At 48.5% G+C, this 11,133-nt stretch overlaps 2 protein-coding genes across 14 annotated transcripts in view; one reads left to right on the plus strand and one right to left on the minus strand.

Moving 5' to 3' along the window:
* Positions 1-2: 2 nt before the first annotated feature.
* LOC124058706 (vitamin K-dependent protein C) lies at positions 3-7,176 on the plus strand. Of its 9 annotated transcripts, none has more exons than XM_046388200.1 (11): positions 3-117; positions 3,641-3,725; positions 3,909-4,081; positions 4,281-4,305; positions 4,564-4,677; positions 4,756-4,887; positions 5,316-5,572; positions 5,673-5,787; positions 6,065-6,261; positions 6,338-6,463; positions 6,568-7,176. In XM_046388200.1, exons 2-11 carry the CDS (start codon positions 3,659-3,661, stop codon positions 6,808-6,810), a joined length of 1,449 nt encoding a protein of 482 aa, XP_046244156.1. In that variant the 5' UTR covers positions 3-117; positions 3,641-3,658; the 3' UTR covers positions 6,811-7,176. The 9 variants fall into 9 exon arrangements, with proteins under 9 accessions (XP_046244156.1, XP_046244157.1, XP_046244148.1 ...); XM_046388192.1 differs by lacking the exon at positions 3-117 and adding an exon at positions 3,108-3,339 and having other exon boundaries at positions 3,649-3,725; XM_046388193.1 differs by lacking the exon at positions 3-117 and adding an exon at positions 3,248-3,447.
* Positions 7,177-7,483: 307 nt separating this feature from the next.
* Positions 7,484-11,133, minus strand: part of masp1 (MBL associated serine protease 1) — an 8,505-nt gene continuing 4,855 nt past the window's right edge. Inside the window, exons 8-13 of one of the 5 annotated variants that reach the window (XM_046388154.1) lie at positions 10,799-10,877; positions 9,543-9,662; positions 9,387-9,461; positions 9,065-9,312; positions 8,661-8,849; positions 7,484-8,556 (exon numbers count right to left, since the gene is read on the minus strand). In XM_046388154.1, the coding sequence (XP_046244110.1) occupies positions 8,107-8,556; positions 8,661-8,849; positions 9,065-9,312; positions 9,387-9,461; positions 9,543-9,662; positions 10,799-10,877 (1,161 nt within the window). In that variant the 3' untranslated portion in view covers positions 7,484-8,106. Of the gene's footprint in view, positions 8,557-8,660; positions 8,850-9,064; positions 9,313-9,386; positions 9,462-9,542; positions 9,663-10,102; positions 10,283-10,798; positions 10,878-11,024 lie in introns of those variants that run through there. The other 4 variants (XM_046388156.1, XM_046388155.1, XM_046388157.1 and 1 more) reach the window with 4 other exon arrangements.

An 11,133-nucleotide genomic window follows, 5' to 3' on the forward strand; every position in this document is an offset into this window, starting at 1 on the left:
GACGAGCTGCATGTCCTGTCTGATGTTTCCTGTCTGTCTGCCTGACGGTTCACTTCAAAGCGACAGTCGTGGGTTCAGAACGCTTGAAGGGACCAAAGCAGCTGAATTTAGACGGAGGTTTGTGTCACCTGTCGGACCTGAACTCACCCTTTTAGCCTTAATCGCCACAGCTCAAACAAAACGCCGTTGAGTGACAACGCGTCAGTCATTTCAGCCTTTCATCACAGAAAACTAAAGCTGACGTCTGTGGGCTTTTTGGCAGTTTGAAGACGTCACTTTGTCTTCTGTTTAATTTGATAAACAAAACCGCAGCCTCGGAGCGACAAAAGGAAACGCGGGTCCTGTCACAGCTCGTGTTTGGGGTCACGTGACTGAGACCTTATTCAGCATTTTTTTAAATCATAAATATCTGTGTTTTGTTGTCTCATTGCTGATAAAAGAAATGAATTGAAAAACGATCTGACTGGTCACATGTCAGCAGTGACAGCCTATCAACGCTGAGGTTATCAAGTAAACGTAGTGGAGTCAGAAGTGCAGTATTAACCTCCAAAATGTAGTGCAGTGGAACTATAAAGTAGCATTAAATGGAAATACTCAAGTAAAGTACAAGTACAGAAGTTGAATAACTTGTACTTGGTTACATTTCATCACTGGTTATTCCAAATATCATTTATCAGTCTCCTTGGTCACTGATAGTCAGTATCGGCCCTGGGAAGAAAACATATCTAAATTAAGTAGGACAAAGTTGACCAAATCCAGATCAATTGTCTGTGATGGACGATCGATCAGCAGAGATTTTTCATAGAAGCTGAAACAGACAGGAAGTTCAGTGTTTACATGAAGCTGACTGATGGACACGGATGCCTTAAATGTCCCGTCGATCACATCAGACTCTTTATTACCGAACTCAAAACAGACGCTGCCTTCAGGGTTCGAACTCTGGTCGTATTTCTGGGCGACGAGTCCCAGACAGGATGACCGTTTTGTCCGACGTGGTTTGATTGGACGCCTCGTTCGCACGAAGCTGCTCGTGTTCGCTGCCTTTCGCCGTGTTGCTGTTGGTGTTTGTGTCTGTAGCTTTTGTCCACATTAGAGTTCAAATGGCCTTTAAAGTCCAGGTTGGTTTCGGGAGACGTTTGTTTTTCATTTCGCTGGTGAGTGTTGAGTAATCCAGCACAGAAGCTCTCTACACGCATGAATGTGTCGACTTTATGAACACATGAAGAAGAGAGCAGCTGAACTTGTGTCAGAATTAGCTAAAACAGTACAAAAAGTTTTGACTGATTTTATTTTGTGTTCAAGTTGATTTAACTTTAACTTGTGACTGATTCAAGTCCCAAATGATTGTCTCGGTTCATATCATTTCTCCCACAAAGTGGCTCGAGATATTTACGACTGATCTTGTTCCAGATCTCGTTGAAGTCGTACGTCATATCGTGTGATCTTGTCCATGTGTGAAGAGTTGAATCCTCGGCACACTGTGGATCAAGATGACCCGGGCGCACACGTTATCCTGCCAGTAAAAGGTCGTAATTTGTTTTTTTAATAACTTTTAAAAATGTACAAGATAAAAATGGATGTCCTGAACTGCTCTGTTACAAAGCTTTTAGTTTTAGCCAAAACTTTCTTACTGTCAGACAACTTCATGATCTTGATTTTCTGAAGGTCCTGAAAGCTTCAAAGGTCTAGTTAGCATTTGTGGGGTTCATGCAGGTGTGTGACAGTCGTAAAGGGGTTCAAAGTGTGCATTATGTAATTATTAATGTGCTAATGTTTGTTAGCTCCCCACAGTGATCTGCGTCAGCCTCGCACTGTACTGAAGTGAAGCCAAAATGATCCAATACGAGCGCTGCCATCTTGTTCTGGTGATGTCATTTGGAGCCAGAGTCTGTGCAGTAGTGATTGGCAGGTGGAGCTGTGATACCCACCCAAAGGTACCCAAAGTACCCACCCAAACACCCGTCTGAGCCAGTTGGGAGCAGCACTCAGCTGTCAGTCGTGACATTTCAGCTACTTTTTGTAGCATCAAATAACTAATTAAAACCAAACTGCTCATAAAAATAAAAATTTAAGCAAACATCGGCGCGATAAGAACTACCTAAAATGGCAGAACCCAACTTTGGGATAAATTTATTTGACTTTGAGTTTTTGGCTCATGTCCCATCTGCTAACATGAAGGGGGAGGGGCTTCTGCTGTACTGCAGCCAGCCACCAGGGGGCGACACAGACGTTTTGGCTTCACTTTGGGGAGCTCTCATGTTGTCCTTCTTCTTCATTTTCTGTCCAGCAGCAGATTTTTTAGTGAGCGAGTGCCTTGCTGTTTGTTTCACAACCACAGAAAAGCTGTTTGTTTCCCTCTCACCCATCCTGTGTATTTATTGGATAATTTATGCATTAATCCTGATACTGTATGCTGTCATACCTCTGTTTGTACATACGCCCCCTGCAGGGCTGTCAGTGTAAATACATCTTGTTGTGTACAGAGAAACATCTGAACATCCTGTAAGAAATAAAGTAGATGTCTCCACTGTTGAACACGTTTCGTTACTTTGCACCTTCACTGCAGTGAGAAACCTTTAAACCCCTTAAAACCCAAAAATCCCTAAATTAACAGATTAAGTAGATTTAAATGCATCACTTTCCCCTTAATTGACAGCTTGATTCTATATATTTGACGAATGTGAGTCATGAGGAATGATCAGTTTTTACTTTACAGTAAGGCTCTGAAACACTTTGAGCTGCTTACTGAGGTTTGAGGTGATTTTTATTCAGTATTTAACCGATTTTCCAGATATTAATTCAATAAGTTCAGTTCAGTTGTAACAGGAGGTGTTTGTTAGCACCTCCAGGTTTCTTAACCTTTACTGAAATCTGGTCCAGTCTGAACTGGAGCTCAGCGAAGTTCTTCCACCTTCTAAGTTCCTGTTATGAAGATGATTTTTGAGAGATTTTTTTGTTGCTACTCATTTGAAATAAAAACGATCCCGGGCCCAGTTTGTTATTTCTTAATCATTTGGAACCTCTGACTCGAACGGAAACTCCTCGATATCAAAATCAGGTGAGGTGTACTCACCTGTTTGGTAACACAGCGCTGACGTTTCTCCCACAGATTTGCCTCGCAGGCTCATCTGAGTTCGGTGACCTCAGTCAAACTGAGCACATTCGTCTCTTGTTTTGTCCTTTCTGCTGCTGATGTGACGTCTGCGTGTCAATATTTGATTTGTGGTAAATGATCAGTCGATCATCTGGACCCCGTCCTCCATTTTACCTCCAGATCGACACCAAGCGTCTGTCCTCTCAGGAGACAACGGGTGGGACGGTCCGCTCCCAGCAGAACAGGTTCTGGTTCTTCAGCTCACACTCACAGACGTCCTCAGCCTGTGGCTCGGGGTCCTTTTGCTTGACTCGGGAATAGTTTGATCTGCTCCGTCAATATTGAAAATTACGGTAACACGAGACTCAGAGTTAAGAGATGATGAACAAGATGTTCAGCTCTGATGTGACGTAACGCGCTGAGACGTTAGAGACGCTGTGATACGACACATTGACATGATATCCTGCTGAGCTGAACGTTAGAACTGCTCACACTCACGGGCCGAGTCGCTTCATGTTCATGTTTCACTCCCGTCTGTGTTTGTCCACAGACAGACAGACAGACATGCTGCCGTCCACAGCTCTGACGCTCTGCACCCTGCTCACCTGCTCTGCACTGGCCCAGTGTACAGGTGAGTCTGACACAGAGACCTGTCTCACCAGCTGATGCTGAAGTCAGTGAGACAAACAAAGCTGATTGCTGTGCTTCTCACTTCCTGAACGATAATAAAAGTGTGACTTTGTGGTGTTTGGAAACAGCTGATGGACCAGCTCTGCTGCTTTGAACTGTTTCTGTTATTTTGTCCACCCGTCAGTGTTCCTGGATCAGTCTTCGGCGGGTCAGGTCCTCCGCTCGACCTCCCGGAGGCGTCGAGCCAACTCTTTGTTCCTGGAGGAGATGTTGCCAGGAAACCTGGAGCGGGAGTGTTACGAGGAGAGCTGCTCGCAGGAGGAGGCCGCCGAGATCTTCCAGACCAGAGAGAAGACGGTAGGAAGGAGCACTGTAGTCCAAACTGAGGGTCGAGACCCTCGAAGGAGGCCGCTGAAGCCGCTGACAGGGTTTAAAAGATGACACAAACATGTAGTGGTGTGGTGTGTTTCTCGACATGACCACTGGGGGGCACCAAAGCCTGACATCTTGACTGTACACAGAACAAAATCCTAACTCTGAGTTTTTTGTTCCACAGCTGGAGTTTTGGTACAAATACACAAGTGAGTACATTTACTGCATGAAGCATATTGAGACAGATGATCCACCTGTCAAAGCAACTCAAACCAAAGCTGCAGTGACTGATCAGATAAAAAGACACATTCACACTTTAGATTTGCTTTAATGTAAAGCTGCTTTTGAATAATTTGAATTCTTTGATTAGTTGTAAATGAAGTTTAATCTGCTGTATGCCAGATGTCGTCGTTCCACCTCGATCAGTGAGTCACGATGTGTTCAGGTGTCTTTCCCCTGTGTCGTAGATCTGAACCCTTGTCGGACCAACCCCTGTTTGAACGGAGGAATATGTACTATGGACCGAGGAGACTTCATGTGTCTCTGTCCTCCTCAGTACCATGGCAAGACCTGCGACTCAGGTAACAGCACCTGCAACTCAGGTAAACAACACCTGAGACTGAGGTGTTTTGTTTATTGCATTTGCATTGTGTGTGCAGAGGTGCTGGAGTGTCGCTATAGAAACGGCGGCTGTATGCAGTACTGCAGAGACCTGCTGGATGGCGCTGGCGTTCAGTGTGGCTGCGCTGACGGATTCAAACTGGAGACTGATGGACACTGCTCCCCGACAGGTAACACTCGCAGAACTCAGGTTACTACTACAAGTGCTGCACACAGCATTGCTGATACTGCTGTAACTACTGCACATAATATTTCTGATATTGATTGATTGGGCTTATTGATGCACACACTCACCATCCTGCTGCCATAAATACTCACCAAACAGGGAGTCATCCGCCGCTGGAAATAGTCCCCAACAAATGCACTGTTTACTCCTCTGAAATTACTGAAACTTCTTCTTTAATTGAATCTGTGAGGGCTTTTTAAGAAGGAACCAGCGGGCTTGGAGCTGAGAGCCACAGACAGGAAGTCAGACAGTAATGAGAGACGGACTAACATGTTGCTGGTTTGAGTCTAAACATGAAGGATCGTAAACAAAAAGAGAAACATCGAACAACAACAGACCGATTCTCTGACAGCGTTCCTTCTTCCTGTCCAGTGTCCTTCCCCTGTGGCCGTCAGAGTCAGACGTTCTACAGGAGTCGCTCGCCCTGGACTCGCTCCGAGCTGGTCAACGCCAGCGCAGACAGCTGGGAACCAACGCTTAACGTAACAGAGTCAGGCGAGGGGCTGATGACAGTGAACGCAACGTCTGAGCACAGAGGAGGAAATGAGACGGAGCTGGACGAGGGGGGAGAGTTCACCCTTCGTATTGTGGGTGGACTCCTGGAGAAACGAGGAGGGAGTCCCTGGCAGGTGTGGACACGTTTTCAAATAAACGTCCACATGAAGGATCACGTTAAGGTCAACGTATCAGCTTGTCAGTGTTGTGCTTGTCTCTGTTTCCTGTCATCAGGTTCTGATCCGCAGGTCTGACGGTTATGGTTTCTGTGGGGGGACTCTGGTCTCTGATCGGTGGGTGGTCTCTGCTGCTCACTGCTTGGAAGAGCCTGCAGACCACGTTACTATAGGTGACAACATGTGCATGTCCTGTCAGTCTGTCTGTCCTGCTAATGGGCTTCAGGTTGGAGGAACTGACCAATCAGCAGTCAGTCCAGACGCAGCATCAGTTCAGATTTGACAGAGTTTGTCCAGGTGGAAGTACTTTCAGATCTGTAGAAGCAGAATGAGAAGAAACGTCACCAGAGTTAAAGTCATGGCTGCGTTAACCTCCCAGGGGTCCCTCCTGGTCCTCCTCAGCAGGATGGACAGCAGCATGTGACACATGAATCGTGTCTGTGTGTGCAGGAGACCTTGATAAGATGCGTCCTGATCCTGGCGAGCAGCTCATCAAGATTCAGAAGGTCATCGTTCACCCTCACTTCCACTCCTTCACCTTCGACAGCGACATCGCTCTGCTGTACCTCGCCCAGCCCGTCGTCAGGGGCCCCACCGCGGTCCCCGCCTGCCTCCCCGACCCGCACCTCTCCAGATACCTGCTGCAGGTAACGCTGACTGTGATGGCTCTCGCTGTGCGTGTTGAAGGACAGATCTGAGCTGACTTTGTGTTTGTGCGTTCAGGATGGTAACCGCGGTGTGGTGACGGGCTGGGGGCTCACTCGTTACCTGGGCAGGTCGTCCCGGTTCCTCAGGAAGGTGACGCTTCCGGTGGTCAGGTACCGGGACTGCACCGCATCCACGGAGCAGGTGATCCCATCGGCTGTGGCGTTAGCTTCACTGCTCCGCCTCAAACCCCGTCTGTGATGTCAGTCGTGCTGGTGAGTTTGTAACGTGCTGTCGCCCTCCCGCAGGTGATCACAGACAACATGTTCTGCGCGGGTTACCTGGACGTCAGCATCGACGCCTGCAGCGGAGACAGCGGAGGACCGTTTGTGGTGAACTACAGGGGGACCTGGTTTCTGACCGGAGTGGTCAGCTGGGGAGAGAAGTGTGCCGCAAAGGGAAAGTATGGCGTTTATGCCCGACTGGGGAACTTCCTGAACTGGATCCGAGACACCATGGAGAGGACGGACATCAACGAGACCGAGAGCTGAGACGCAGGAGCTCTGAACAGAACCGACAGGTTGCAGAAAGGATCACGTTTCACTTTGGGATTAAAGTGTAGATTTAGTTCCCCCACACCGACTCTGATCGTCGTCCCCTGGAAGGTTTGGCTCACCTTCAGGCTGCACATGCTGTCATCTCATTGGCTGCGAAGTGAGAGGGCATCACCTGAGGCGGAGCCGAGCTGAATCTCAGCGTCCTCACTCTCTGCTTTCTGCTTCTGTTCTCATTCACTCAATGCACTCGGGCTTCACCTCTTAAATTCCTGTTAGAGAAGCTTCTGAGACGGAGTCGTCTCCTGTCCTGTCCTGAACCGTTTGTCCGGTCGACGCCCACCCTGTCAGGCTCGTGTCTGTGCTGTGTGCTCACTGACACACAGAGCAGCTACGGCGTCTGTGCCATCCTAACTCAGGTGTTGTGTTGTAGCACAGCGCTGTTGTTCACCAAACTGTCTGTAATGAGCTGAGAATTTTTACGGTTACATTTTCTTTGCTTCTGCTTTATATTTTCTTCCTGACGTCTGTAACATGATGAGATGTTTGATACATGTTGAGTGTTGTGACTGAACAGCTTAAAGGTTTTCAGAAAGTGTGAATTTCCCTGCAGAATATGTTTATTATTTTAATATACAGTAGGTCATACATATGCATGTGAAATATAATAACAGTAGTTAGATGGAGATAATAAAGTAACACATTTCAAATACATATCATTTTTAAAATATGTATAGAGATATATATCTGCTAATGAGGCTCAGTTTACATCTAAAGCAGTTAAAAATCTGAGTCTCTGAATCTTCTTCCAGTTGGTCAACAATAGACAGCGCCCCCTACTGGCTGCACAGTTCAGTACAGTACACAAACTCATGAGGAGAAAAACATGTACGGTTTGTCCTGAGGGGGGCGCCAGAGGAAACAACGCACAGTCATTTAAATGTAAAAGGCACATCCTCTGCAGAGCAGGAACACACACACAGCACAGACAGATGACGCAAGTCAAGAAATAATCCACAGGGAGTGTAGAGCAAAGGATTGTGGGATAGAAACTGGAGTGTGTTGATGTTCAGGCCTTTGGTGAAATTATTCATTCGCACACAAACAAACTGTAACGTATCTGACAAATAACTGCTGTCAGACAAAAGTATTGGAGTAAAACGTACAATATTTACCTCTGAGATAAGATACACAAGTGGAGTACAAGTGCCTCAGATTTGTACTTAAGCACAGTACTGGAGTACTTAGATACCGTCAGACTGATCATGTGATCAGACGTACTTCCTGCCTTGGTCACCAGGGGGCAGCATGAAGCTGCTTCTCGATCCACTCCACATATTTAGCCACGCGGGTGTAGACTCCATACACCCTCTGACTCCCGCACTCCTCCGGCCCGCCCCACGACACCAACCCAAACACCACCCACCTCTGGCTGACCCCGTCCTCCATCACAAACGCCCCCCCGCTGTCCCCCAGGCAGGTGTCCCGCCCGCCCTCGAAGAAGCCGGCGCAGAACATGTTGTCGGTGATGTTGTAGCTGACGGAGCGCGAGGCGTAGCTCGCCTGACACTCATTCTGAGACACCACTGGCAGCTTCACGTACTGCAGGAGGTCAGAGGTCATCCCGAGGTCAGAGGTCAGCCTGGGGGGGTCGACTGAGGAGGAGGAGGAGGTGTTGAGGTTGGAGATTCCCCAACCAGCAACTACACCCAAAGAGTTTGGGAGAGGAGAGGGGGGGTCATCCTAAACAGGACAGAGGTCAAAGGTCACCCTGTGGTCAGTCATACACGGGGACATCTGTGTCCAACAGTCTAACCTGAGTACACCTGAGTATTTATTGGTCCCACCTTGTTGTGAGGTGGGGGGAGACACACGGGACGGATGAGCTCAGTGAACTCCACCCGCTTGGTCAGCTTCAGCAGGGCGATGTCGTTGTTGTAGTTGTTGGGCTGGAAGTCTGGATGGAGGAGGATCTGCTCCACCGAGCGGTTGGAGGCGACACGTCGGTCCCCAGCATCATGGAGGCCGAGGAAAACCTGGAAGACGCCTGAAGTCATTAACACGTTTACACGGTCGCCTTAATGTGTCCATCCGGAAGAAAGCCTCCGGTCAAAAGTCAAGGCTGCGTTCTCATCGCGTCTCAGACGAGCTTCGTGAGGCAGGAAACTCGTCTCTGCTCGAACTTTGGTCTCAGTAAAGTCGACCAGATCCTCGTCAGAGCAGAACTGGAGGGAAAAGGTAAACATCAAACCTTGACGTGTTCAGGGGCCACGGGGACGACGCTGGTGTCCCTCCTCTGGGACCTCAGGACGTGGGCGGCCGTGAGGACCCAGGACTCGGACAGCAGGGCCCCGGAGCCGAACCAGCGGTCCTCCGGGACCCGGGACAGGTCCTCCACACTGAGCAGGACCTGCCAGGGGAACAGGCCGGGCTCGGCGCTGCGACCGCCCACGATCCTCTTCACCTGCAGGGGGAGAGAGCGGGACGGACGGCCGCAGGCTGGACGGAGACAGACACCTTCTCTTTATGGACTGTTAGCACATGTAAACGTGTTAGCATGAAGGATTCGTTACCCGGCAGGCAGCTCGGCAGTCTGCTTCCCGACTCCTCGTTGATCCAGTCTCCGCTCGGACCACAGCTGTATGAACCTGACGTAAAACACTCGTTTAATACTTCATCTGTACTGCACTTTGTACTACTGTGCTCCTGAACAGTACGAGCACTCTTACTGTTGCTGCCGTCCTCCCTGCAGACGTAGTGAACTGTCGATCCAAACAGCGTGCTGTTGTCATGACTACCGAACACCACGTCAGCCATGGCGACCGCCTTCGGACTCCCGCAATCCACCACTGTGACAGAGAGGAGACCAATCAGCTGTCAGTGTGAAGACAGAGGACGAGGACGAAGGCGAGCGAGGGGACGGACGAGGTGACTGCGTGATTTAGACGGTGCCAGATGTGCGTGCGTGTGTGCGTGCGTGTCAGAATGAATGATGTGATGGCTCCACGGGTGGCGAACCGCGTCAGCTGGCGTCCGACGAGGTGAAGCGGAGACGCGGCCGTCGTTCACATCCGAGTGTGTTTACATGATTCGAGGCGTGTTTCAAAGCGGCGACAGATTTTCACTTCCTGTCACAGTTCAGACCGCAGCAGAACTGAACCTGGCGCCTCTAACGTTGTGATGTCATGTTGCGATGTCCCGCGACCGTCGCTCAGCACAGAGCAGCTTTACAGTCCGACTGTTCAGCTTCAGACTGTCTTCACTGTGAACAGAAACACGGGACTGCGGGTTCTCTTTCTGATTGGTTTTATTATAAAATAATTTAACACTGAAGAGCAAACTGCTGACACACTAATGAACTGGTCCTACAGCTTCTCTATCAGCCAATGAGAATCACTCTCCGACTAATCTAGACTGTGATTGGTTAAGATGCTGGCCAGAGACCGCCTCCTCCTCCCAGAGTCTGTTTCTACACAAAGAGACAGAAGGAGAGAAAGCAGGAAGGACAGTTAAAGTCTGACCTGGGATCAGTGTTCCCTTCTGCAGTCACCTCACACCTAAAGGCCATGAAAGACACTTTACAGTTTAACAGGCTGAGCAGCACGTTTACAGTCTGTAAACAGTAAACAGGAAGTAGACAGTCTGTAAACAGTAAACAGTAAGTAGACAATCTGTAAACAGTAAACAGAAAGTAGACAGTCTGTAAACAGTAAGTAGACAGTCTGTAAACAGTAAACAGGAAGTAGACAGTCTGTAAACAGTAAAAAGGAAGTAAACAGACGGCAAACAGTCAGTAAACAGTAAACGGACAGTAAACAGGAAGTGAACTGACTCCAAACAGGAAGTAAACCGAGAGTAAACAGGAAGTAAACAGTAAACAGGAAGTAAACACAGTGCAAACAGTAAACAGACTCCAAACAGGAAGTAAACAGACGGTTAACTGTGTGGGTTCAGCAGCTTCATGTTCTGACTTGTGTTTTCTTACTCTGACAGCCAGGAGGGCTGCTGCTCCACGTCCCATCAGACTGACAGTCCATCTGCAAATGATCCAGAAAGTCTCCGTCCTGAACCGCACACACATAAACACACCAAAGAGACTCAGTTATACATCAAATTCTAAATATAGAAACTCTTTCCGACAGAACAAAGTTTCAAAAGAGGATTTTAAAGATTCTAATGACGTAGTCTGTCTGACCACAGCAAAAGGTCACCTTTGGTCACCAGCTGGGATCTGAGAGACCAGCAGGGTCTCATCCAGTGATCTGAAGCACAGACCGTCTCCACACACACACACACACACACACACACACACACACACAC

The sequence above is a fragment of the Scatophagus argus genome, chromosome 5 (genome assembly GCF_020382885.2).
Source record: "Scatophagus argus isolate fScaArg1 chromosome 5, fScaArg1.pri, whole genome shotgun sequence".
Classification (NCBI taxonomy): domain Eukaryota; kingdom Metazoa; phylum Chordata; class Actinopteri; family Scatophagidae; genus Scatophagus; species Scatophagus argus.

Excerpts from the sequence above, each read along its gene's own strand:
- LOC124058706 (XM_046388192.1), top strand. The coding sequence starts at position 3,230 with ATGATCAGTCGATCATCTGGACCCCGTCCTCCATTTTACCTCCAGATC. Across the intron at positions 3,340-3,648 it reads GTCCGCTCCCAGCAGAACAG|ACAGACAGACATGCTGCCGT; the intron begins GTTCTGGTTCTT and ends GTCCACAGACAG. Across the intron at positions 4,082-4,280 it reads TCCAGACCAGAGAGAAGACG|CTGGAGTTTTGGTACAAATA; the intron begins GTAGGAAGGAGC and ends TTTGTTCCACAG.